The 27,052-nt window shown below is 45.0% G+C and overlaps 1 protein-coding gene across 1 annotated transcript in view; it reads right to left on the bottom strand.

The window, feature by feature from the left end:
- Positions 1 to 27,052, bottom strand: part of DNAAF9 (dynein axonemal assembly factor 9) — a 230,639-nt gene that overhangs the window by 79,491 nt on the left and 124,096 nt on the right. The window contains exons 18-22 of the mRNA XM_082269118.1: positions 20,292 to 20,362; positions 16,425 to 16,475; positions 16,257 to 16,344; positions 9,131 to 9,234; positions 1,937 to 2,083 (exon numbers count right to left, since the gene is read on the bottom strand). Coding sequence (XP_082125244.1) covers positions 1,937 to 2,083; positions 9,131 to 9,234; positions 16,257 to 16,344; positions 16,425 to 16,475; positions 20,292 to 20,362 — 461 coding nt within the window. The remainder of the gene's footprint in view (positions 1 to 1,936; positions 2,084 to 9,130; positions 9,235 to 16,256; positions 16,345 to 16,424; positions 16,476 to 20,291; positions 20,363 to 27,052) is intronic.

Here is a 27,052-nt window from a genome sequence, read left to right as displayed (position 1 = left end):
CACAACAATGCCCGGCCTCATGTGGTGAGAGTATGCAGCCAGTTCCTGGAGGATGAAGGAATTGATACCATTGAACGGCCCCCACACTCGCCTGACCTAAATCCAATAGAAAACCTCTGGGAAATGATGTTTCGGTCCATCTGACGCCGCCAGGTTGCACCTCAGTCTGTTTTGTTGCTCAGTGATGCCCTGGTCAAGATTAGGGAAGAAATACCCCATCCATCGTCAAATTAGGAGCATGCCCCAACATTGTCAGGCATGCATACAAGCACGTGGGGGCCATGCAAACTACTGCGGACCATTTTGAGTTGCTGCAATGAAATTTCAGCAAAATGGACTAGCCTACTGCATAATTTTTTCACTTTGATTTTCGGGGGGGGTCTTTGAATTCAGCCCTCTGGCATCCTTTAGTTCCTAACACATTACCCAGTCCATATCAGTACAGATATCCAGCATGATATTTTTCCCCATTGAGATCTGATGTGTTTTCAAAGTGTTCCTTTAATTTTTTTGAGCAGTGTATATAGAATATATGAGTTTTACTTTTTGAATTGAATTACTGAAACTTTTTTAAGATATTCTAGTTTTTTGAGATGCACCTGTAAATTTTGTATTTCATAAACAAAAAAAACTACCATTTAAATCTATTGCTTAATCAATCCCTTTAACCAGCCAGAAAATGCTTTTCTGTGCACCCCTCTGATGCGGGCTGCAGTTTGCGAGAAGCCATGTGGGGGACACAGCAAACATGTGGAAGAAAGTGCTCTGGTCAGATGAGACCAAAATTTAACTTTTTGGCCTAAAGTCAAAACACTATGTGTGGCGGAAAACTAACTGCACATCACCCTAAACACACCATCCCCACCGTGAAACATAGTGGTGGCCGCATCATGTTCTGGGGATGCTTTTTTTTAGCAGGGACAGGGAAGCTGGTCAGAGCTGATGGGAAGATGGATGGAACCAAATACAGGTCAATCTTAGAAGAAAACCTGTAGAGACTGCAAAAAACTTGAGACTGGGGCAAAGTTTCCCCTTCCAGCAGGACAATAACCCTAAACATACAGCCAGAGCTACAATGGAATGGTTTAGATCAAAGCATATTAATGTTTTAGAATGGCTCCGTCAAAGTCCAGACCTAAATCCAATTGAGAATCTGTGGCAAGACTTGAAAATTGCTGTTCACAGACGCTCTCCATCCAATCTGACAGAGCTTGAGCTATTTTGCAAAGAAGAATGGGCAAAAATGTCCCTCTCTAGATGTGCAAAGCTGGTTGAGACATCCAAAAAAGACTTGCAGCTGTAATTTAAGCAAAAGATGGTTCTACAAAATATTGACTCAGGGGGGTGAATACAAATGCACGCCACACTTTTCGCATATTTATTTGTAAAAAATTTTGAAAACCATTTATCCTTTCGCTTACACTTCACAGTTGTGTGTCACTTTCTGTTGGTCTATCACATAATATCCCAAAAAAATACATTTACGTTTTTGGTTATAACATGACAAAATGTGAAAAATGTCAAGGGGTATAAATACTTTTTCAAGGCATTGTATATATGGCCAAATGTTTGTGGACTCCTGATCATGAGTTTGTTGAACCTCTCATTCCGAAAACCTTAGGCATTAATGCAGATCCCCCCCCCCCCCCCTCAAAACTCTAAATGGAGCCAGGCATGAATCATCGGTTGCAATGATGTCTGCGGCTGCAAGTTTCATAGCAACCTTAGTTGAAAGCGGTCATTATAACGATCCAGGGAATTGATCCAATTGCCCCATGGGGTCAGGAACTTTCCCCCATGAGACAAAATTGGCCAAAGTTGCCCAGAAGGAATAGGAGCCGCCTTCCTTGGGACAGAAACTGTCAAAGTTTGTGAGATGCTGATTTTGATGGACACCTATAATGTTATTTAAAACTTCACTTTGTGTTGATCTCACCTGGGAGTAGAAAACCCGGTAACTCTTGGATTTGGGGAAAAGTGCAAATGTGACAAAGCTGCCGGGGGGACTGAAATGAATAGGCAGGTGAGGAAGCAGGGAGCTTTTATACTCGATTAGCAAAATGGCGACCACACTGTTCGAATCCTGCAAACAAAGAAAACAGCTTTATTATAAAAAAGAACAAGTGTTGTATCATCATTACACCATAACATCTAAGCACAAGACCAGGGAGAATCTAAGGTCGGTGGAGTGGAGGCATTAACCACTTAAGCCCCCGAAGATTTTACCCCCTTCCTGACCAGGGGGTATTTTGCAATTCGGCACTGCGTGACTTTAACGGACAATTGGGCGGTCGTGCGACGCTGTACCTAAACGAAATTGATGTCCTTTTTTTCCCCACAAACAGAGCTTTCTTTTGGTGGTATTTGATCACCTGTGCGATTTTTTGATCATGCGCTATAAACAAAAAAAGAGCGTCAATTTGGCAAAAATAACAATATTTTACACATCCAAAAAAAAAATGTAATAATCAAAATTTTTTAACATTTTTGGCCAATTTGTTTTATGCTACATATGTTTGGTAAAAAAAAAAAAAAATCGCAAAAAGCGTATTTTGATTGGTTTGCGCAAAAGTTATCGCGTTTACTAACAAAAGGAAAGATTCTTGCCATTTTTGTTGTTTTTTTTTTTTTTTTTTAACGCGTAATGGCAGTGATCTGCGATTTTTTTTGCGGGACTGCGACATTGGGGCGGACAGATCGGACCCTTGACTGACATTTTTGGGGTTACCAGTGACATTACTACAGTAATCAGTGCTATACATATGCACTGTTACTGTAAAATGACACTGGTAGTGAAGGGGTTCACTTTGTTTGAGAGGGAGGGGTTAAGTGTGTCCCTAGGGGCGTGATTCTGTGATTGGCTGTGGCTTGAGCTGTAGGAACAATGATCAATGGTCCTACATAGTAGAACCGTATGATCACTGTTCTTACACAGGGGAGAATGACAGGCGGCTTGTTTACATCAGCCGCCTGCCTTTCTCCCTCTGTCACGGACGATCGTGAGTGCCCGGCGGACATCGGGTCCGCCAGGCACACGCGCGGCGGGGTCTGTGACCGAGCGGGAGCGCGCACGGCGCACACTCGTTCCCCAGAGCCTCACAGGCTAGTGACGTACCCATACATCACTTTGCCTGTGAGGGGCTGACCGCCGCAGTATATGTACTTGCGGCGGTCGGCAAGTGGTTAAACAGTGTAATTTGTCAGCTATAAAAGTAGTACCGGATGAGCTAGAATTGGTAAATACCTCTTTTAAAAGAATTCTAGGTATGGAAATTTTTATATAAATTACATTGGTGCAGCTTGGACCACATTGGTGCCTATGTGCAATACCCATAGGATGCTCATGGAAACTGGAAATCATTGTAGTAGGCACAGCTCTAACATTGATCTTCACTAGCTTCCAGGTCGAGCAGCTGCCCTGCTGCTTAGTAAACACATTTTCCTAATGAGAGCAAATAGTTCTCTGATTGGATGAGGTCACACCACCTCATCCAATCAGAGAATGTGCTGCATTTATTCTGAAAATGCAGAGTTTCCTGAAAAATGCCCGAGCTGAGAAAGCAATCCCCTGTGTTCATTAAGCAGCATGGCAGCCACTTGGCATGGTACCTGGAAGCTCACCAGGAGATCACCATAATTAAAGGTGCCTACTACAGTGATTTCTAAGTTCCACAGAGATCCCTTAGCTATGGCGCACACACATACTTACATTGGTCCAAGCTGGGTCAATGTATCTATGTAAAAATGACCATACCTGGAATTCAGCTTTAGAACCCAACTCTGAGGTGACCACTGGATCTAGATTATCCAAGCCCCTTGCCTAGTCCAACTGTTAATTGAAGATCTCAGGAAAAAATCCCAAGAAAAAAAAAGCGAAAAGTAAAAAAGGGAAAAAAAGCTAAGGAACCCTAGGCCCAGCAGGGAACTAGGTCCTCAGTCCTGAAATACTTGGCAAAAAAAAAAACTGGCTCATCTATAGCAGAGAGGGGGTTTATACCAGCTAACACAGCCCACAGGCAGTGTTGTGTTCTTTTTCTACCTAGTAGGTGGCGCTATAACCCTATGGTCAAGAATGAGGAGAAGCTCCGTCAATGAACGCAAGAGAAACCAGCTTTGCAGTGGGGTCCCTGCAATGCAAGGGTTATAGGCTTGTTAAATCTAGGAGAGGAAGAATAAGGTCTAATAGGCCTTACTCCTCCTCCTACAGGTTCTGGCACTCTCCTCCACTCTGGCAGTCCCTTACCATTATCATATATAATGCAGGGTTATTGGCCCCGCATTGTAATTGATAACTTTATTCTGCAAACACGGCGCAGACAGTCTTATAGAAGAGGCTTTAGGGGACTGGTCACACAGATGAAGAAGCATGCAGGAGTGAGGGATGAGGTATATATTACACCTTCTTCCTCAACCCTTAGACTTAACCACTTGTCGTCTGGCTAGAGCCGAAAAAAGGCTACAGTGCAGGCTTAAAATGCAGGGAAGGCATCTATGGTTGCCCTCCCGTTCTCACGCTGCCCACCACTGACAGTGTGAGGAAAAAAAGAACAACGCCGTTAACCAGCTCTTGTTACAGGGACATTGGTCCCCTCAGTGCCCACCAGTGCTAGCTATTAGTGGCCATCAGTAATGCTTATCAGTGCCACCTGTTAGTGTCCATCAATGCCTCATCATCAGTGTTACTTATCAGTGCTCATCAATACCACCTCTCAGTGCCCATCAGTGCAGCCTCATCAATGCACATCAGTGAAGGAGAAAATGTACCTGTTTACAAAACTTTATAACAAACTATTAAAAAAGTTTGTGTTTGTCAAAATGTTAGGTCATTTGTTTGTTTAGCAAAAAATTGTGACGGTATTCACCATAACTGAAGGTGAGGAGCAGATACTTAATGGTTTGAATTGCTTCAGATGGGACAGCAATATTTGTCAGCAATATCTTCATATAGAAATATGAAGATTTAATCCTATTTTACACTGGGAGACTTAGACTGTTATAGACAATTGTCATGAAGTCTGACTCCTAGATAATGTGTGTATTCCATGTCCCTGCATGCCAGACAGGCTTCCCTATTGTTTGTGTATTACAATGGAATGTGTATTGTGTTAAAGTTACCTGTCTCATTGTTAAATGTTAATGACCTCTCTTGTTCTGTCTGCCTTAAGACAAACTTATTATGTGATGTATATGTGTATGTGGATTGGCTGCTAAGGGGAAGGAGGGATTGTCCCACAGAGTATATCTTTGTGCACACTGTATGGGAGTGTAAAACTCTGTTTTCATTGGATTGGGAATGTCAGGGCCTGTTTTCAACAAGGTCCACCTGGGCGGTAACCTTGTGGGGGAAAACTGTACAAAAGTCTGTTTCTTGTTCAATAAAGTGGAGTTATACTTCACCCTCAATCTAGAGTCCTGTCTCTCATTGGGGGAATATGCTACAAGGGATTGCTATGTCCTTCATACTCCCTTGGATAATCACTAAGCTCTTGTCAGAGCTTGTGTAAGAGCTGATCCTGCTGCACTCTCTGGGGAAAGAGAGGTTCACCCACGGGAACCTGGAGCCTTGTCGTAGGTCCAGGGTGGGTAGGAGACGGCGAGACCCCAACCAAGCTGCGGCGGTTCGTGGGGTCTGAAGTTGTTACGGTGTCTGGTGAAGTGCTTGGAAAACTCAGGAAGCACTAGGAGCATCCGGAGCAACGGAGGTACCAGGCCGTTACAAAAATAAAACCCAGTGGTGATTAAATACCACCAAAAGAAAGCTCTATATGTGTGAAAAAAATGATAAAGATTTTGTTTGGATACAGCGTTGCATACAACGCAATTGTCAGTCAAAGTGCGACAGCACTGAAAATTGGCCTGGTCAGAAAGGGGGTATATGTGCCCAGTAAGCAAGTGGTTAAAAATGAACTTCAGCTTGATTTTTTTAAGTCAACAACTACAAATACTGTAGCTGTTGACTTTTACCAGTGTCTGGGGGCCATCGCTGTCTTCCTGCAGCGGGTCACTAGGGCCAATATCTTAGATACGGGAGCCGTCTGTGGCTTCCTGAGGAACCACACCCGGCTTTCCACTGCATGTGCATGAGCTTGCGCAGGGCTTTATGAATTGTCTTCCAACCTCCTGGGACATGTGACAGGCCCCAGGAGGCTGCGGGAGGGAAGGGGTGCCATCCTCACCCATTGCAAGGTTGTCCCCCCCCCCCCCCCACCAGATCTGGGATTTAAGCTGCAGTATAAATAAAAACCCTTGATGGCTGCGAGGATGGATAAAATTGGAAAACTTTCAAAGTCCTCTGTATAGAGCTGCAGAGCAGTACATAGCTGCCATACAAAAGAACAAAGGAAAACAGAAAAGATCCCTCTTTACAAACACTCCAACAACAACTGTCAAAAGAAACTTGGAGACGTGTCTGTCATGTACACAGCAAAACACCAAATGATGAATGGAGATAGAGCTGTACAATTGGACGTCCTTTATCTAGATTTCCTTTCCCGCTCCTCTTGCTGTATATTTTTATCTAGCAGGGAGTTCACGTCTACAGCAATCACTTCTCCCAGCCTGTAATTGGCTCCAGGAAGAAGCGGTGACAATAGGCGGAAGGTCAGTGCTTGGCGCAGAAGAAAAGATAAAATAACGATGAGATTATATAGAGATGTACACAACACAGAAGATAAAACTAGCGCCTTGCTATTGTTATGTCTCTTCTTTCCGTAAATAACCATTTCCGATGACAGATGGGAAAGATGGCTTTAAATCAAGGCGTACATAACCTCGAACAGAAGAATAGACGGAACAAGGACACCACTCTTCAAATAATGAAAAGAGAGGAATGTGATAACTCTTGTATTATCACTTTCTCTGTGTGTTCACATGGGTACACAGAAGACTCACGGAGTGCTGTTGGTGCCCTTAGCAGAATGGATGCCAAGCTAGAGGACCCCCACTCCATAAGTTATAATCCCTTCTGGGTAGACAGACTATCTATAGAGTACTATTGGTGCTCTTAGCAAAATGGATGCCAAGTTAGAGGACCCCCAAGCCAACCAGCATACCACCCGAGAGTTATAACCCCTTCTAAAGCCGACCACACCGTTCAGCTAGGGCCGGTTCCAGATTAAATTAGTGGATGGTCTTGTTGATCCCCCTCCTGCTTTACATCCTTAAATTGATAAAAGGAGCAGGATAGGAAATTATAGCTACACAGAAAACCCCTGGAGTGCTATTGGCGCCATTAGCAGGATGGGCATCAGGTTAGAGGACTCCAAACCCTCCACCACCCGACCCCTGAGAATTATAACCCTTTCTGTGAACACAGAAGACCCCTGGAGTGCTATTGGTGCCCTTAGCAGGATGGGCATCAGGTTAGAGGACTCCCAACCCTCTACCATCCGACCCCTGAGAATTATAACCCCTTCTGTGAACACAGAAGACCCCTGGAGTGCTATTGGTGCCCTTAGCAGGATAAACATCAAGTTTGAGGATCTCCAATCCCCCACCCCAGGAGTTCTAATCCCTTTAAACCCTTTTGGGTACACAGAAAATCTCTGGAATGTATTTAGCAGGATGGAGACCAAGGTAGAGGACACCTGACCCAAACACCACCACCACCCCAAAAGTTATAACCCCTTGTAAAGCTTGGCATACACTGTTGGAATCAGGGCCGGTTCCAGATGAATCATCCTCCAATTGATAAACTGAAGGAGCAGGGTAGAATATTGTTGGATGAAAATAAGCTGCATCCATTCAGATGCAGCCATTGTTAATGTATTCATCCATCCTCACTATACAGTAGGATGAAGGAATCCGTTCGATTTTTATTTTATTTTTTTTATTATACATCAAATAGACCAAATAAAAAAGAAAATCGAATAATGTCTGGCCAACTTTAGGAAGATGAAAACCCAGATGGAATTTTAGGAATGGCAGAGATAGAACCAAACCATGAAAATATGGAAGGAAGGAAGATGTCAACATGTAAACCTGGAAGATGTGACCCCCAATTAAAAAGCGTATGTAAACCCGAACAATAAATTAACTCTTTTTGTTCCCTTTTGGCTTAATAAATATGTAATTGAAAGTGTTTTGTCATATCTGTTTAACACATAGTAGTTTAGCAAAAGTCAACTGGGCAGGGCTGACATCACTCAATCCACAAAAATACTGTGTGTTGTCAGCCCACTTCTAAGGTGGATGCTAATGTTAGGGGAGCTCTGATGGGAACCCCGATATTAGGGAGGACTCCTAAGGTGGATGTTAATGTAGGAAGGGACCCGACTAGGACACTGATGTAAGAGGGTTCCGATGGGGATCCTGATGTAAGGGGGGGCTCTGACACAAACCCAGATAAAGGGGGTCCCCCAGAGAAGACTCTGATATAAGTGGGGCTTCAATAGGAACCCTGATGTAAGGAAGTTCTGATGGGGAACCTGATATAAGGGGGGGGATTTTGAGGTAATTAAGGATTTGACTTTACTGAAGTTTTCCTGTGTTATGAATTGTATCATGCAAATTCCCCCCAAAAAAAGTTAAAATAAAACTTGTTAATTTATTTATTATTCATGGATTTAAAAAAAAATACTTTTTTGTAGCCTGTGAATATTTGTAAAATATACTAGGTATCTACCGATATTGTTTTTTTCAGGGCCGATACCTATTTTCCAGCCACCCTTCAGGTCGATAGCTGATATCAGGTGCTGATATTCTGCACATTTAAAGTTTTTATTTTTACACTGTCCTTTTAAAAAATATTTTTTTTGATCACTTTTATTGCTGTCACAAGGAATAAAAACATCCCTTGTGACAGTAATAGGCAGTGACGGGTACTTTTTATGGAGGAATCTGGGGGTCTGAAAGATGGGGGGAAAAAGATGGGGGGAAAAAAGGTCAATCTATGCCCAGCTTTACGGTTGTATAGAATGTTCAGCTGAAGGGCATCTATGATCAGTAGTTATAAAAGAATAAAAAAAAAAAAAATGAAAACTGGATTCAACTAGAATATGAAAGAAATAGTCCAGAGACGACATACATAATTTTCAAGAAACAACATGATTGGTAACACTTTGAAAATATGGTGAAAAATTAATACTACTATTTCTTACACTGGGAGAATAAAACTCAGAAATATACTTACGCCATCATAGAACTTGACAGAGGTCATGTGACTCCTCGGTATACTAACACTGCCATAGTTGGGGTGAACAAATAGGACGCCATGTGAAAAGAAGAACAGTTTACCTGAGAAAAGACACAAGTATAGTATTAATGTTTAATAGTAGAAAATGAATACATGTTACTACATTCCCTTCTTATTTGTTTGTGTGTGGGTTGAGGACAGGCTGACCCTAAGGCTGGGTACACACGGGCCAAACATTGGCCAAAAATAGTCGGTTCGGCAGGAACTGGCTGACTTTCGGCCCGTGTGTACAGGCTTGGTGACTTGTCCTGCATTGTATGGGATGACGTTGGGCAGTGACAAGACCGGTCAGAGATCAGCATGAAAAGCAGATTGGGGGAATTGTTTGTAGAGGAGGTACGAGCAATGGACTTTATTGGCACTGACAACCAGACAGTTACGTCGTAAAAATAACAATATTTTATTGAAAAATCATTAAAAAACATATATGCGTATGTGTACCACCACAGGTGGTACACATCCTGGAGGTCCTGGAGGTTCTTTGAGGTCACGGCCGTTCCAGCCGGCGCTCCCCCCCGGATGCTTTTGGATCTATTTAATATCATTTACAGGAACTGGTGCCTTACCTACCAGTAAAAGTCTCCTTGCTATACAGCATAATATTTGCATACAAGTTACCTGGCTATCCGGGGTGGCTGCATCCTATTATATATTTTGAGGGATTGCTGAACTGCCTCTTTGGGGACTTGTTGATGATTGCATTTATGCACAACAATATCCAGCTACATATTTTGTGACCTTACCTATACTGTCTAGCCTGAATGGACCAAGGACCGTGTTCCTAATGGCACTTTTCCACTGCAAGTACCGGCTAGTACCGGCTCAGCTCTACTCGGCCCTGCTTGGCCCGGTTTGCTTTTCCACTGCTGGTACCGCATGGTATAGTGTCGCAACGGTTCGGTACGGTATAGGTTTGCTTTTCCACTAAAGTAGTACTAAAGTTAAGTGGGTGGGATAACAATGGGGTGGGTGTGATTCTCTGACCAATCAGTGGCTAGTAGTGACTGCATGCAAAGGATTGTGGGATATGGTACCAGTTTGGTACCTGTTGGAACCACAATCGAGTAGGTACTGTTTTTTCAGAGCCGTAACGTACCGTAGCGTTCGGTTCCATGCAGTGGAAAAGCAAACCTATACCGTACCGAACCGTTCCGACCCTATACCATGCGGTACCAGCAGTGGAAAAGCACAAAAGCGAGCCGAACCCGTACGGTTCCATGCAGTGGAAAAGCGCCATAAATATCCCCCCGCCTCCTTTATACACACCCCTCTCCCTTGTGTTCGGGGTGTGTTTCTTTGTTGGCATTTGTCGGACAGCTGCTCCTTTTTTGTCTGCTTCGCGGACTCAGGCATCGGCACCTTTTTAATACAAAACAGTGCCTTTGTGCACTATGCTACCAACATTCCTATATTGAATTGCTCAGCTAATATTTAAACTCCTGAAGAAGCGCTAACCGCGCGAAACATGTAGAGTTTGTTTCTGACCGAATTCAATGTACAATTACCAAGCCTCCCTATCTCTACCGTCGATGGACTTACTCACAAGCTCTATACCATTCTATCAGAAATAGCCTCAGGGCTGTTCCACAACCTTCAGTTTGTATAGATCCATCACGGTATATTTGGTCCATGTAGATGGTTTTAGAGGCCATGGTTATTGAGGTTATATATGCCTTTTTAAAATGTATGTCTTTTGAATTGAATGTGATTGTCTTTTGATCTGTTTTTCATTTTTGCACCTGTGGTGGTACACATACGCATATATGTTTTTTAATGATTTTTCAATAAAATATTGTTATTTTTACGACGTAACTGTCTGGTTGTCAGTGCCAATAAAGTCCATTGCTCGTACCTCCTCTACAAGCATTTTGACTAGGACGTGGCACGTATTAATCTAAGTGTCCACAGTGTCATCCTGTGTTGACACTATTTCCCTCCTAATGCTATTCAAACAGATTGGGGGAATTGTTTGCCACAACCGGAACCATCAAGTGGAAGACCGTGTGGTCATGAATTAAATAAATATAACTCCTGCCCCCTAAAAACAAAAAAATTAGCACTAGGATCCTTTATCATTCAAGAAAGGGACAGGGGACACATATATTCATTTTGCGACTAACCAGAGTTGGCTTTAAATATTAAAGTGATATTAAAGCAGGGCTTGACAAATTTGCCTGAAATATAGGAGCCAGCTAAAAAAGTTAGGAGCCAGTTTTTTTTTTTTTTAAACAAACTAAGTTTTATTTCCAAAAAAATAACATACTAAATTTACACATAAAAACGACTAGAACCCCGCTCTCCTCTATAGGGCAATCGGATGGAAACAGACTGTTTCCATCCGATGCCATCTGATCCGATTCAAGGGATGGATAGAAAATAGAACCACCATCCGTCTGTTTTTGGCGGACAGGATCAGATGGCGGCAGATTACTGCTCCATAGAGGAGACTAAAGGGTCCCATCAGGTCTGCCTGAGAAACTGACAGGCGGACCTGATCAGACAGCACGTGTGAAAGGGGCCTTCGGCTGTGGCATGGCAATGAGGAAAAAAAAAATATATATTTTTTTTCAATAATAATAATTGAAAAAAAAATTGAAAATAATTGGAAAGTAATTTTTTTTTTCTTTTTAATAATCTAAAAAATAAATAAATAATAATACCCACACTCCATGTCCACTTACCTTTAAGCAAAGGTAAATGGACAGGGAGATGAAGCCTGTAACAACTTCCGTCTCCTCTCCTCTTAGGAAGGAGATGGGCAGGCATTGAGGACAGGCAGGGGAAACAGCCATTAGTGACTGCTTGTCAAACTCCCGGCCACCACAAGAGGGCGCCAGTTCCCTGTTCTCTCACTGAAGAAGGCCGAAAAGCCGCGGCCTCAATTATCGGATGGCGCGGTAGTCCGTGCCCCCAAGGGGGGGAGGGGGCGCAAAAGGGACAGTACACCTTCTGCAGTGCACCCCAGGCGCCAGGTCTCCAATTCTAGTCGCCAATGCAATCTGGCGCCCGGGGTTTGTCGAGCCCTGTATTAAAGCCTTGTTTAAAAAAACAAAAAAAAACAAACATGGTATACTTACCTGCTCTGTGTAATAGTTTTGCACAGAGCAGCCCGGATCCTCCTCTTCTCGGGTCCCACGCTGGCACTCTTTTCTATCTCATCCCTCCTGCCCCCATAGCAAGCTGTGGCTCGGACCCGCCCCCTCCGCCAATGGCTCCCGCTGCTGCCAAAAGCCAATGAGGAGTGTGAGTCCCCGGAGAGCAAAGGCTCTGGTGGACATCGCTGGATCGAGAGGGGGCTCAGGTAAGGATTGAGGAAGGGTGGGGGGGGGCTGCAGCACACAGAAGGTTTTTGCATGCAGGAAAAAAAAATGGGATTTTTGACTTACCATAAAATCCATTTCTCTGATGTTCATTGACAGACACAGGACACAGCTCCTGATCTTCATGAACACTGGGTTATACTGCCCCCTACAGGAGTAGGACGCTGGGCAGAAAAAGATTCTGGTTATGTCTATGGGCAGTCCCAGGGGGTATACTCCCTCTCTCTACTATAGTTACTCAGTTTTGTTACAAGCAGTGTCAAAAGAATTACAATTCCACAGAGGGGTGGGTGCTGTGTCTGTCAATGAACATCAGAGAAATGGATTTCACATCAAGTCAAAAATCCCATTTTCTCTTTCGTTTATTGAAGGACACAGCTCCTGATCTTCATGACCATTGGGACATCCCAAAGCAGTGTTAAATATGAGGGGTGGGAACAGCAAAAAAAAATCCCAAGGTTACACAGTACCAAACCAGGCAACAGGAGCTCAATCAAAAACAACTGGAGCTCACCTGAAAAAAACAATACACTCTCAGAGGATCAGGTCTCTTAAACAGCAGCCTGCAAAACCTTGCGGCCAAAAGAAGCATCCGCAGATGCCAACACAACCACTTTACAGAACTTTGTGAACGTGTGCACCGACGACCAGGTGGCCGCCTTGCAAACCTGTGTCACTGACGCCTGATGACGGAAGGCCGAGGAGGCATAAGTGCCCGAGTAGAGTGTGCCTTGACAGGGAAAGGAGGAACCCGATCACCGACTCAGATAAACCTCTATCCATAAGCACCTGGCGTTAAACAGCTAAGCCATCAAAGCTAGCGACTGTAGAGCAGGATAGAAGATTGGTCCTTGGGACAGCAGATCCTCCCTGAGAGGAAGATTCCAAGAAACTTCGGCCACCAGATTGGCGTACCAAGCCTTGCAAGGCCAGTCTGGATTCACTAAGATGACCGAAATGCCTTCTGCCTCGATCCTGCGCAGAAGTCTTGGCAGAAGCTTGAGAGGAGGGAAGGCGTAAATCAGACGATACTGACCCTACGGTCACCACCATATAGAAGGGCGGGTGCTGCATCTGTCAATGAACTTCAGAGAAAAGGATTTTACGGTAAGTCAAAAATCCAGTTTTCTCGCTCGTTCATTGACAGATGCAGCTCCATATTCTTCTTAACCATTGGGACGTCCCAAAGCAGTATTAACATGAGGGGTGGGACAACAACGCAGAAAGGAACATAATTCCCAAAGGCTAAACTTAGCCAACCAGGTAACATGGAGCTCAACCAGGAACAACTGGAGCTCATCTAGAAACAACATACACCCTCAAAGACACTAAATTCTCTCTTAAACCAATGGTTAAGAAGAATATGGAGCTGCGTCTGTCAATGAACGATAGAGAAAAGGTGAAACCAAATCTCAGTATTAAAGTGAAAAGTAAATCAGATTAGGCATGAAGGAGGGTATTTGTTCAATTAAAATGTGACCCTGTCACCAATGTAAAAAACTGCATGTAACAGCAGAGAAAAATCAAGTGTTTTACATAGCAGAGTTTTTTTTTTCTCAAATAAATGATTTTTTATTAGCTTGCAATGTTCCCCTGCACTTGCTATCAAATTTGACTTCTCTAGAAGAGGTGATTACCAAGCACAGCCCTTTCCCTCTTTCCATGTAAAAGCCATCTTCTCTTCTTGGAGGGTCTAATTACCTTGTGCTGGCCCAGCTCCTCTGCCCCTCACTACATAAGCTTTTATGTAGCAGTAAGGGGAGGAACAAAGGGGAATAATATAGTGTAACTTGAGTGACAGTTCTAAGTTTGCTGACATATCCAAGATGGTGGCACCCAGCAGCAATCTCAGAGACCTCAGAGTTTTCGTTTGTACACAAGGGAGGCTTTTTACCCTTAAATAACATGTCTAAAATAGGTTAAAATCACATACAGTATGTACTTATGGAGAGATTTTTGTTGAAATTAATGATCTGACGAGGCTCTCAGTGGGTATCATGTGGAGCCTACCCTTGAGAAGGACTTTAACTTTTAAAAGTTTACACTACACTATAATATAAGGCAGCTTATAGCACAGCTTCTAAACGAGAAGTATGGCCAAAGCACTTTGTTTTGCATTCCTGTAACCCAGATTCATCTTCCAGCGGGCTAAAGTCTGCTGTCAGCTGACGTGACAGAACCCGGTTCAGGCTTTGCAGGGATTTCCGACAATATTGCTGGGATCTGCCCAGATGCCTGGCCGGAAGCTGGCTCAGTGGAGCGCCAAGATCCTGAGCCAGGTGCTCTTGCCTGCCCCCCCCCCCCCCCCACACAGCCCAGTGCTCCAGTAAGCAGAAGTGGTAGAGCAGACGAAGGGGCTCATTAGATACCAAGAACTGAGCGATCAACTGTCTTTGATGGCTCAGTTCTCGTTGTAGAGCTGGCGAGGGACATATGCAACATGGGATCCATGATGCAGCCTTCTAGGGGAGTATGTAGGTTTGATTTTTAGATTACTGCACTTCTGTTTAACCACTTTACCACCGGAGGATTTTGCTGTCTTACGTCTGGGCCACTTTTTGCGATTCTGCACTGTGCGACTTTAACTGACAATTGCGCGGTCGTGCGACGCCGTACCCAAACAAAATTTATATCCTTTTTTTCCCACAAACAGAGCTTTCTTTTGGTGGTATTTGATCACCTGTGCAATTTTTACTTTTTGCGCTATAAACAAAAAAATAGCGTAAATTTTGAAAAAATAACAATATTTTTCACATTTTTTTATATGAAATTCCCCCCCAAAAAAATGTAAAAATCTAAATTTTTTTAAATTTTTGGCCAATTTGTTTTCTGCTACCTATGTTTGGTAAAAAAAATCACAATAAGCGTATTTTGATTGGTTTGCGCAAAAGTTATTGCGTTTACTAACTAAGGGAAAGATTTCTGTCTTTTTTGGTGTTTTTTTTTTGGCGGCAATCTGTGATTTTGTTTTGCGGGACTGCGACATTGCGGCGGACAGATCGGACCCTTGACTGACATTTTTGACACTTTTGGGGGTACCAGTGACATTACTACAATAATCAGTGCTATAAATATGCACTGGTACTGTAAAAATGACACTGGCTGGGAAGGGGTTCATTTTATTGGAGAGGGAGGGGTTAATGTATGCCTGGTGCTTACTGACGTGTGTGGGGGGAGGTGACTGAGTGACTGAACTATGCTGAACCCTGCAATCTGACCCTGCCTGTCACTTAGGAGATCCGCCCGCTTGTGTTTACACAAGCAGGTGGATCTCCACACTCGATTCCCCGACGATCCCTGGCCCTGTGACTGAATACAGCAGGAGCGAGCCTCCGGCGGCGCCACCGAGAAGCGGGAGTGTCTGGCGACGTAGGTCTACGTCGTCAGACCTACAAGAGCCACTTTGCCGCAGTAGAGCTCTAGTGAGCAGACGGCAAGTGGTTAAAGTAGGAACGAGCATGCTCATCCTCTAAACTCATCCCCAACCGAACTCTGATTTTGCACTCTTTTTTTTACTCCAGTGAGCTCTGGGACTCTTTGTTCTTGTGAGCAGCTAGGCCAAGAAGACCCAAAACACCGAACATCGGAGTAAAAAAATGAATGCAAGGTTCAGCTTAAGATCAGTTTGGAAGACGCGTGAGCTGCTCTTTCCTCTTAAGCATTTGACGTTGCATCACCCTATCAGTTCAAAATAGCTGAATACCGTTAATACCATGCATTAATGAGCCTGTGATGGCATGTACCTTCCTCGGGTGAAATGTGCCGACTGCTGGAACACATGTAGGTCTCATCCCCACCGGACAGGAAACTCCCCAGGAATGATTCGTGTTCCTGGAAAAAAACACCAGTTAGTTACATGGGAGCCATCTCCAGCTGGCACAACATACAGATCTGTCTTTAAATTATCTCACCTTCACCGAACTCAGTGCTTTCTCAGAAAGTTTTACTTCATTCTCCTCAACCTGGAAAAACACACAAGACTTTACAATCACTTTAAAGTGGATGTAAACCCTCATATACACCCAGTGAAGTGAACAGCCTCAGATGATACACACAGATAAAACAAAATCTCCCTACGTTAATATTTTTATTTTTTAGATCTGCTGTCTTTAGCTTTTTAAACTGTTTGGAAAATGAACATTGTGTTAGAATTTTTTCTTCCTGTTCCAGCACTAGGTGTGGAGTCTTGGCATACACTGTGTAACAGTTGATTGGAGGAAAGGCACACGCCACACCTCCACATAGGCAGAGGAATGAAGAAATCTGCAAAGCTGTGCTGCAAATAGACCAGCTTTCTGCTAATCTATCTCTATGCACCCATCCCAACACAAGATTCCAGCTGCTTTTATTATCTCCTGTGTCAGAGAACTTCTCAGAATTGATCATTCTGATAACATAAGAATGGAGCAGCAGAAAGACACGGACTTAGAGCTTTAGAGAGAGATAAGAAAACACTACAGATATATGTGCCCAGGTCTAGTTTCATGACTGGGATTTGCATCCACTTTAATAAAGTGTCACTATGTAACATTGCAATAAAAAGCTTGAAAAAAAAAAAAGTGAACAGGGCGATGCACCGTGATCAGCACATCTACACTTCATGTACTGCACACCAACCACTGCCCAGTAATGCATCAGCTAGTGTGAACGGGCCCTAAGGGCTCATTTACACAAATGTAGAGGGTTGTACACCAACAGAATTCAGCGTATTTCTGCACCTGGTGCTTGTTTACACCCATTACCAGCAGCCTGTACAGATTAATTTCGGATGCTATGGCAACATTGGTGCTCAACCTGTGGCCCTCCACTGTTACACAACTACAAGTTCCATCAAGCCTCTGAATTTGGCAGTCATGCTTGAAACTGTCAGCCTTGCAATGCCTCATGGGACTTGTAGTTCCGCAACAGCTGGAGGGCCACAGGTTGAGCACCCGTGCTATACACACTTCTGAGCAGTTACAAGCATTGGGTGAGCAGCCCTGAACATGCACTGTCTGCATCATAGGCTGCTGATATGTCCTCAAACACATGTAACCACTCAAGATTGTGCACAGCACTGGCGTCTGTCAGTGATTTTATACAAGTTGCTGGTAATGACTGCATCTAAACACTGGGTGCAAAAATACACTGAGTTCAGTGGGTGTATAATATGACCCTCTGCACCCATGTAAATGAACCCTTCCAGTAAAGGCTGGTATGAACTGTGCAGAGGTTAGCTCTGGTTTTGTCCTATACAAAACCTTTACCGCATGCGATTACACTATGTCAGACCGGAATCTCCTATATATAATGGAAAGATTTATCAAAACTGGAGTAATCAGAATCTGGTGCAGCTGTGCATGGTAACCAATCAGCTTCTAACTTCAGCTTGTTTAACCACCTCCCACCCGGGCCATTGTAGATATACGGCCGGGTGGGAGTCTCGTCCTTCTGAATGGACGTTCCGGAACGTCCTTCAGAAGGAGCGAGATCGCGCCGCCGCGTGCACGCGCAGCGGCGCGATCTCGATGTGCCTGTGTCCCTCAGACACAGCGCAACAAGATGCGTCAGGAGGGCCCTGTGATTGGCCCTCCTGATCACATGACGGCTGTGTCCAATCACAGCCGTCATGCAATGTAAATACAGCCGTTGTAACGGCTTCGATCTCTTCTCCTCCCTGACAGATCCTGTCAGGAGAGGAGAAGAAGAGGATCGATACTGGAGCTGGGGTGATCAGTGAGTATTTCTAAGTACTCACTGATAACAGGGGGGGTCTGTGCTGGTAATCAGAACATTGATTACCAGTGCAGCCCTGGGGGGGGTGGGGTGCCACTAGAGCCACCAGGGCCCACCCATGACCACCAGGGATGCCCACCATGGCCACCAGGGATGGCAAACAGCCTATCAGTGCTGCCCACCAATGCCATATATCAGTGCTGCCCACCAGTGCCCGTTATTGCCATCCACCAGTGCCGCCCACCAGTGCCCATTATTGCCCACCAGTGCTGCCCATCAGTGCCCACCAGTGCTGCCCATCAGTGCCCACCAGTGCCGTCCATCAGTGCCACCTATCAGTGCCCATCAGTGCCCATCAGTGCCGCCGATCAGTGCTGCCTATCAGTGCCCATCAGCGCTGCATATCAGTGCCCACCAATGCTTCATATCAGTGCTATCTATCAGTGCCACATATCAGTGCCCATCAGTGCTGCATATCAGCGCTACCTATCAGTGCCCATCAGTGCTGCATATCAGTGCCACCCCATCAGTGCCACCCCATCAGTGTCTCCTCATCAGTGCTCATCAGTGCAGGAAAAAACGTATCTATTCACAAAATTTTATAACCTAAACAAAAAAACTTTTTTTTTTTTCAAACTTTTCTGTATTTTTTTATTTGTGCACCAAAAAAGAAAAAACCTGGCAGTGATCAAATACCACCAAAAGAAAGCTCTATTTGTGGGGAAAAAAATGACATAAATTTGGTTTAGGTACAGCGTTGCATGACCGCGCAATTGTCATTCAAAATGCAACAGCGCTAAAAGCTGAAAATTGGTCTGGGAAGGAAGGGGGTTTAAGTGCCCAGTATTGAGGTAGTTAATTAAAGCAGAGTTCCACCCAAAAGTGGAACTTCCGCTCATTTGCTTCCTCCCCCCCCCCCCCCCTCTGTTGCCACATTTGGCACCTTTCAGGGGGGAGGGGGGAACGGCTAGGCCTGCACGATATTGGGAAAAAAATATATTGCGATATTTTTTTTCCAACGATATATATTGCAATATTGAGAATGGATGGAAATCAAGAAGTATTGCAGCAGGGCATGCAGGCAGCAGCACAGCCTTCTGCGCCGTGCTTCCAGTGGGATGACAGTATGAATGGAGGAGAGAATGAAAGGAAGGCAGTAGTTGCCCCCATTGTGTCCAGTGAGACCAGTGACTGCAGATCAATGGGAGGCTCCAGCCACCCAGCAAGCTGCTCTTCTCAACGGAACACCCTCCATGCACCCCGCACCGAGTATTAGCAGTCTCCCCACATAGCTGTCACGCCCATAAGCATTGTGTACTGTCCGTGTTCTCCAGCACAGCCATTCCTAGCATAGGGAGGGTCTCTCTCACCTGAGCATGCCGGTGTTCCGTGAGAATTACCTACCCGTGAGAAAAACCTACCCTCGTCACTTCCGGTTCACGGCAGTGTGTGTAACGCGAGCAGTTACAGTAAAACAGCTGTGCTGCACCATGAGTCATCTCCGCTCCTGTCCCGGTCACTTCCCTGCTCTCGGCTACTAAATATAAAAGCGGCGGCGGCTGTAAAACCGCCGCGTCGGTAGGTTTTTTTAACGGACACCGAGATCGTTTCAGACTAGTGCGCATGCGTACTAGTCTGATCCTCAGCTCTTCCATTAGGTATCCGGGGCTGTGAGCATGCGCACTGCTGCGCTGCTCAGCTGTTCCTGGCCGGAAGTGACGAGGGGTAGGTTTTTCTCACGGGGTAGGTAATTCTCACGTTACACCGGGTCCCTCATGAATCCTGCCCAGGCTCCTCATACGCGGCGATCTATTTGAATTGTCTCTGCGTGCAGGTGACATCATCCTCCGGTGTGATAGGACACCGCTGGAGCTGTCTGTCTGTGTGCAGGGGCAGCTGATAAGGCGCAAGGGATGCCGGGAGATGTAGTCTTTGTAGGCGCCAACCAGTGGAGGAACAGGGGAGCGAAGAACTACATTCCCCACACTGCCCCCCTACGGTCTATGTGTATGGCTCTGATCCTTCCCGCCACCAACCATGCTGACATTACACCCAGTACTTACCAGCCAGGAGATAAAACGGGGAATAGCAGCAGTAAGGATGATATATCTATTGTCTGATGTGATCTCTCCATCTGAAAACAAAAAACCGGGCAGAAAGTTATTGAGAATGAAGAAATGCAAAAAATCTCGTCACTTTTTTAGAAACCTTAAAGCGGAGTTCCACCCATTTTAATAAGTTTGGATGTACGTAATCCCCTTGAAAAATACTTTTACCAATGGAAACAATTTTTTTTTTTTTTGCAAGGAAATACCTTTTTTTCTTCTTTATCCATCCGCACTTCCGGGTCCGGCCGCCTATAGGCGATTACGTCACTCGGCGATTCACAAGGGTTGCTGAGATGTATCCCATTATTACACCAGCACCAGCTGTACTCGGATGTACTGCATTGAGTCCGTGCTCCGCCCCGCCTCCTCTTAGTGAGCTCTACGGGATGTATTGCTTTGAGTCTGCGCTCCGCCTCTGCCCCGCCTCCTCTCAGTGAACGAGGACTGAAAGCATTACATCAGGTAGAGCTCACTGAGAGGAGGCGATGCGGAAGCGGGCGGAGCACGGACTCAATCCAATACATCCGAGTACAGCTGGTGCCGGTGTAATAATGCGAGATTTCGTCACTAGGCAATTCGCAAGGGCTGCTGGGATACATCCGGCCGGACCCGGAAGTGCAGATGAATAAAGAAGAAAAAAAGGTATTTCCTTGCAAAAAAAAAAAAAAAATTGTTTCCATTGGTAAAAGTATTTTTAAAGGCGATTACATACATCTAAACATATTAAAATGGGTGGAACTCCACTTTAAGGGTCCTTTCACACGGGCTTTCCGATCAGGTTCCTGTCAGTTTTTCAGGCGGTCCTCATTGGATGCTCCAAATATCCCTATGGAGCAGCGGATGTCAGTGATGACATGTCCGCTGACACCCGCTGCTATCCGATCCAATCCTGTCCATGAAATCCAGACGGATGGAAACCCTATTTTTCATCCGTCTGGAAGATCGGATCAGATAGGATCGGATAAAAACGAACATGTGGTCCCGTTTTCAGCCAATCTCTGATAGAGGAGAGCGGGGATCTGACCGCTTCGTCTCTGCACAGGGAGCTGAGACAGACCTGTCATCCGCCTGCTCAGCGGGGATTGGCGGATCGATCCCCGTTGAGCAAAACGGAGTCTGCCGGGCGGAAAGCCCGTGTGAAATGACCCCAATGCTAAATTCTAAGCAGATAAAAAGACATCGATTATTGAGTTTTTGCAATCATTAAGACATCATTAAACAGTATGTACACATTGTAAAAGTACCTGAATATAACCTGGCATCTGCCTCTTACAGTCCCTGTATAGTAGGGCTAGAGCGTGAGAGAAAGAAGCAGCACAAAGGGTTTATGTGCTGACGAAGCATGCTAACAGGAGGAGAGAGCAGAGTGCCCCCAGATGAGCTCAGCCATCAGTCTTAGGACATCTAGCAGCAAAAAAAGGACTGCAGGGGTAATCTCTGGATTTAAGCTAAGTATTGCCACCCAAAGTTGTTTTTGTTATTGTATCTTTTAATCTTGGTATATTTGGCTGAAGTTTTGCTTCACATGTACTGTATATTATGTAATTCTATTTGTACATAGGGCAGGCATATTTATTCATTACATATACAGGTTCTGCTTCTTGCTTTGCAGTGTTACATAGCGGTTGCGCAACATGGGTGGACCTGAAAAAGAAGCCAAGCAGTAACTGCTCCTGTTCGGGTATTCAGGCAGCCACAGGTATTATTTTTATGGGTCAGCCCACTCACTAAAAACAATTAATCCCTTTGTGATGGAGTTGGGTTTTTAAGGGAAGAAGCTGATGCATGGAGATTCTCCCCATCTAGAAAACGCATACGGAATGCCCAGAAATGGGACAATCCATCAGACGGGTCCAATGGGTGAGGGGCCCCAACAGATCACCTTACTTCCTACACCACATACGCTATATTGTCAAAAGTATTGGGACGCCTGCCTTTACACGCACATGAACTTTAATGGCTTCCCAGTCTTAGTCCGTAGGGTTCAATGTTGAGTTGGCCCACTCTTTGCAGCTATAACAGCTTCAACTCTTCTGGGAAGGCTGTCCACAAGGTTTAGGAGTGTGTCTATGGGAATGTTTGACCATTCTTCCAGAAGCGCATTTGTGAGGTCAGGCACTGATGTTGGATGAGAAGGCCTGGCTCGCAGTCTGCGCTTTAATGCATCCCAAAGGGGTTTCTTTCGGGTTCAGGGCAGGCCACTCAAGTTCCTCCACCCGAAACTCGCTCATCCATGTCTTTATGGACCTTGCTTTGTGCACTGGTGCACAGTGATGTTGGAACAGGAAGGGGCCATCCCCAAACTGTTCCCACAAAGTTGGGAGCATAATATTGTCCAACATTTCTTGGTATGCTGAGGCCTTAAGAGTTCCCTTCACTGGAACTAAGGGGCCAAGCCCAACCCCTGAAAAACAACCTCACACCATAATCCCCCCTCCACCAAATGGTTTGGACCAGTGCACAAAGCAAGGCCCATAAAGATGTGAGTGAGTGAGTTTGGGGTGGAGGAACTTGACTGGCCTGCAGAGTCCTGACCTCAATCTGATATAACACCTTTGGGATGATTTAAAGCGCAGACTGCGAGCCAGGCCTTCTCTCCAACATCAGCGCCTGACCTCACAATTGCGCTTTTGGAAGAATGGTCAAACATTCCCATAGACACACTCCTAAACCTTGTGGACAGCCTTCCCAGAAGAGTTGAAGCTGTTATAGCTGCAAAGGGTGGGCCAACTCAATATTGAACCCTACAGACTAAAGTGGGGTACACAGTAGTAGAAAATCTGCCAAAAATTCCCGTCCGAGGTAAAATTGTCAGATTTTCGGCTAGTGTGTACACAACTTTCAGCAGCCGATGCCGACATTTTCAACGAAAAAAAACAGAGGGACAAACACCAAAATTTTTATCATCTGTCCCCAGCACGACCAATTTTCATTTAATGTGTATGCAGTACATCCGTGAAAAATCGGATACGAAAGACCGCGCATGATCTGAAGTTGCTGACAACCCGGAAGTCTGGGAACAAATGTGCCAAAAAAAAAAAAAAAAAATCGGACGAGAAATTTTGTGAACATTTATGCACTGTCAACTAAAAAGGGTAATGAACGCTGAGGAAGAGAGAGAAAAATCGGAGGATATTTCGTCTGATTTCCATCAAGTGTGTACGGGCCTGAAGACCGGGATGCCATTAAAGTTCATGTGCGTGTAAAGGCAGGCGTCCCAATACTTTTGACAATATAGTGTACACCTATCCTACTTCCAATGACATGAGGTGACATGTTCAAGCTATAGTACATGACACCGAGGATTTATTACCATGGACGATGTTTCTACAATGACTTGTGTTCATTCATCACATTTCCCACAGATCTAAGCTTTCCTTTATCATCTGATGCAACCGAAAGGAAAAACAATCAATCAGTGTATAATTATTTCATAACCAGCCGTCCTTTTATTTGGATTCCTACATCCATGTTTATTTGTCTGTGTAAACCACTGGAAATAAGCCGGGGCGGTGAGCAGCTTCACAAGGGAGCACCAGAATAAACATTCACACCCTGCAGATATAAATAAGGGCTCCTCCACGCGCTCAGCACAGGAAAAAGTCCTCGGAGATTACAGTTCACAGAGTTTAGCATCATCATGAATGAAAACTCCTACACTCCGCACACTATTTCCTGTAAAACTCAATAGACAGTTCCAGAAAAAGTTCCTAATTTAAAGCAGAACTCCAGCCACACACAACTACCGGCTCCGGATCATCAACAGAGAGCGGTCGATGACAGAGGGGTTGTATTGGTGGGGTGGAGGGGTGGGGGGTGCATTTATGCAGCAGTTGGTGTTCAAGCTCACTGACATGCTACCATATAAATTTGTATGGCTAGCGGGAAGGTGCTAATTAATGGTGTTGTAAAGAATTGCTTCCTATACTGATAGTAGAATTGTCCTTCATCTATACACAGGGACTCCTTGTCCTTTGTACAGTCCTTGGAAGGAAAACATGCCTCATTCTTCTACCTACCTTATATCAGTCTATACCAGGGTTGTCCAACTGGAGGCCCATGGGGCTTTATTGTGGAGGCTGTGAGGTCCCGGTTACAGTCTATGGATAGTGGCAGGCTGCACAGAGAGCATGCCAACATCCACCATTCCAACACCCATCATTCCAACACCCACCATTCCAACACCCACCATTCCAACACCCACCATCCCAACACCCACCATTCCAACATCCACCATTCCAACATCCACCATTCCAACACCCACCATTCCAACATTCCAACATCCAACATTCCAACACCCACCATTCCACCATCCAACACCCACCATTCCAACACCCACCATCCCAACACCCACCATTCCAACATCCACCATTCCAACACCCACCATTCCAACACCCACCATTCCAACATCCAACATTCCAACACCCACCATTCCACCATCCAACACCCACCATTCCAACACCCACCATTCCAACACCCACCATTCCAACACCCACCATCCCAACACCCACCATTCCAACACCCACCATTCCAACACCCACCATTCCAACACCCACCATCCCAACACCCACCATTCCAACACCCACCATTCCAACACCCACCATCCCAACACCCACCATTCCAACATCCACCATTCCAACACCCACCATTCCAACACCCACCATCCCAACACCCACCATTCCAACACCCACCATTCCAACACCCACCATTCCAACACCCACCATTCCAACATCCACCATTCCAACACCCACCATTCCAACACCCACCATCCCAACACCCACCATCCCAACACCCACCATTCCAACATCCAACATTCCAACATCCACCATTACAACACCCACCATTCCAACATCCAACATTCCAACATCCAACATTCCAACACCCACCATTCCACCATCCAACACCCACCATTCCAACATCCACCATTCCAACACCCACCATTCCAACACCCACCATCCCAACACCCACCATTCCAACACCCACCATTCCAACACCCACCATTCCAACACCCACCATTCCAACACCCACCATTCCAACACCCACCATTCCAACACCCACCATTCCAACATCCACCATTCCAACATCCACCATTCCAACATCCACCATTCCAACATCCACCATTCCAACATCCACCATTCCAACATCCACCATTCCAACATCCACCATTCCAACACCCACCATTCCAACATCCACCATTCCAACATCCACCATTCCAACATCCACCATTCCAACATCCAACACCCACCATCCACCATTCCAACACCCACCATTCCAACATCCACCATTCCAATAGGGTCCACACTGTGTGTTGGCTGGAGAGATCTCCTTCTGACAGGCATGGTGTCCTTCCAACCTCACAGAAGAGGGAGTGGGGAGCAGCACAGGACAGTGTGTTCAGGTAAGTTACCACTGAACGTCAATGCTGCCACTAACACCAAGGGGGGGGGATTATTAATACTACCACTAACACCAATGAAGGGGGGGGCTATATTTACCACTGACACCAACGAAGAGGGGGATTAATATTGCTGCCACTGGCACATATGAAGGGGGGGGTTGTTAATATTATTACCAATGACACCAATGAAGGGGGGGGATTAATATTGAATGCTGCCACTTGCACATATGAAGGGGGGTTGTTATTATTATTACCACTAACACCAATGAACAGGGGGATTAGTATTGCTGTCACTGGCACCTATGAGAGTGGGGGGGGGGGGTTGTTTTTATTACCACTGACACCAATGAAGGGGAAGATTATTATTGCCACCAGTGAAACAAATAACGGGGTGATTATTATTGCTGCCACTGGCACCAATTAAGTGGGGGATTATTAATATTAACATTTACACCAATGAACAGGTGAATTATTATTACCACTACGACTAACACCAATGAAGGGGGGATTATTATTATTATTACCACCACTGACACCAATGAAGGGGAGAATTATTATTGCCACATACCAATGCTGGGGGGAGGGGGGTCTATTATTGCTCTCAATGACACCTATGAAGGCAGATTACTATTGCTGCCACTGGCACCATGAAGGGGGGATTATTACTATTACCACTGACACCAATGAATGGGGGATTATTACTATTACCACTGACACCAATGAAGGGGAGAATTAATATTATAATTATGAGTAACGCCAGTTAAGGGGGATTATTATTATTACCACTGACACCAATGAAAGGGTGATTATTAATATTACCACTGACAACAATGCAGGGGAGAATTATTATTATAACTATGAGTAACCCCAATAAAGGTGGGAACTATTATTACCACTGACACCAATAAAAGGGGGATTATTATTACCACTGACACCAATAAAATGGGGATTATTATTATCACCACTGACAGCAATGAAGGAGAGAATTAATATTATAACTATGAGTATCGCAAATTAAGGGGGGGGGGGGGACTATTATTGCCACTGACATCAATGAATGGGGGATTATTATTATTACTACTGACACCAATAAAGGGGGATTATTATTACCACTGACACCAATGAAAGGGGAATTATTATTATTACCACTGACGCCAATGAATGCGGGATTATTATTGCTGTCTATGCTCTGATCTGGTAGTAACTTAGGAGAACCCCTAAGCTGCACAAGGGTTTCTGGAAAGTGGCGCTCAGAGCAAAATGAGATGGTGATAGAGTGGCTGTACACAGGAGTGTAGAAGGGTCACCTGACATGGAT

Source organism: Pelophylax lessonae (assembly GCF_965119305.1).
Source record: "Pelophylax lessonae genome assembly, chromosome: 1".
In the NCBI taxonomy this organism is placed as follows: domain Eukaryota; kingdom Metazoa; phylum Chordata; class Amphibia; order Anura; family Ranidae; genus Pelophylax; species Pelophylax lessonae.
Note: the sequence above shows the minus strand (reverse complement) of the source record. Positions and strands in the feature narration are given on the sequence as shown.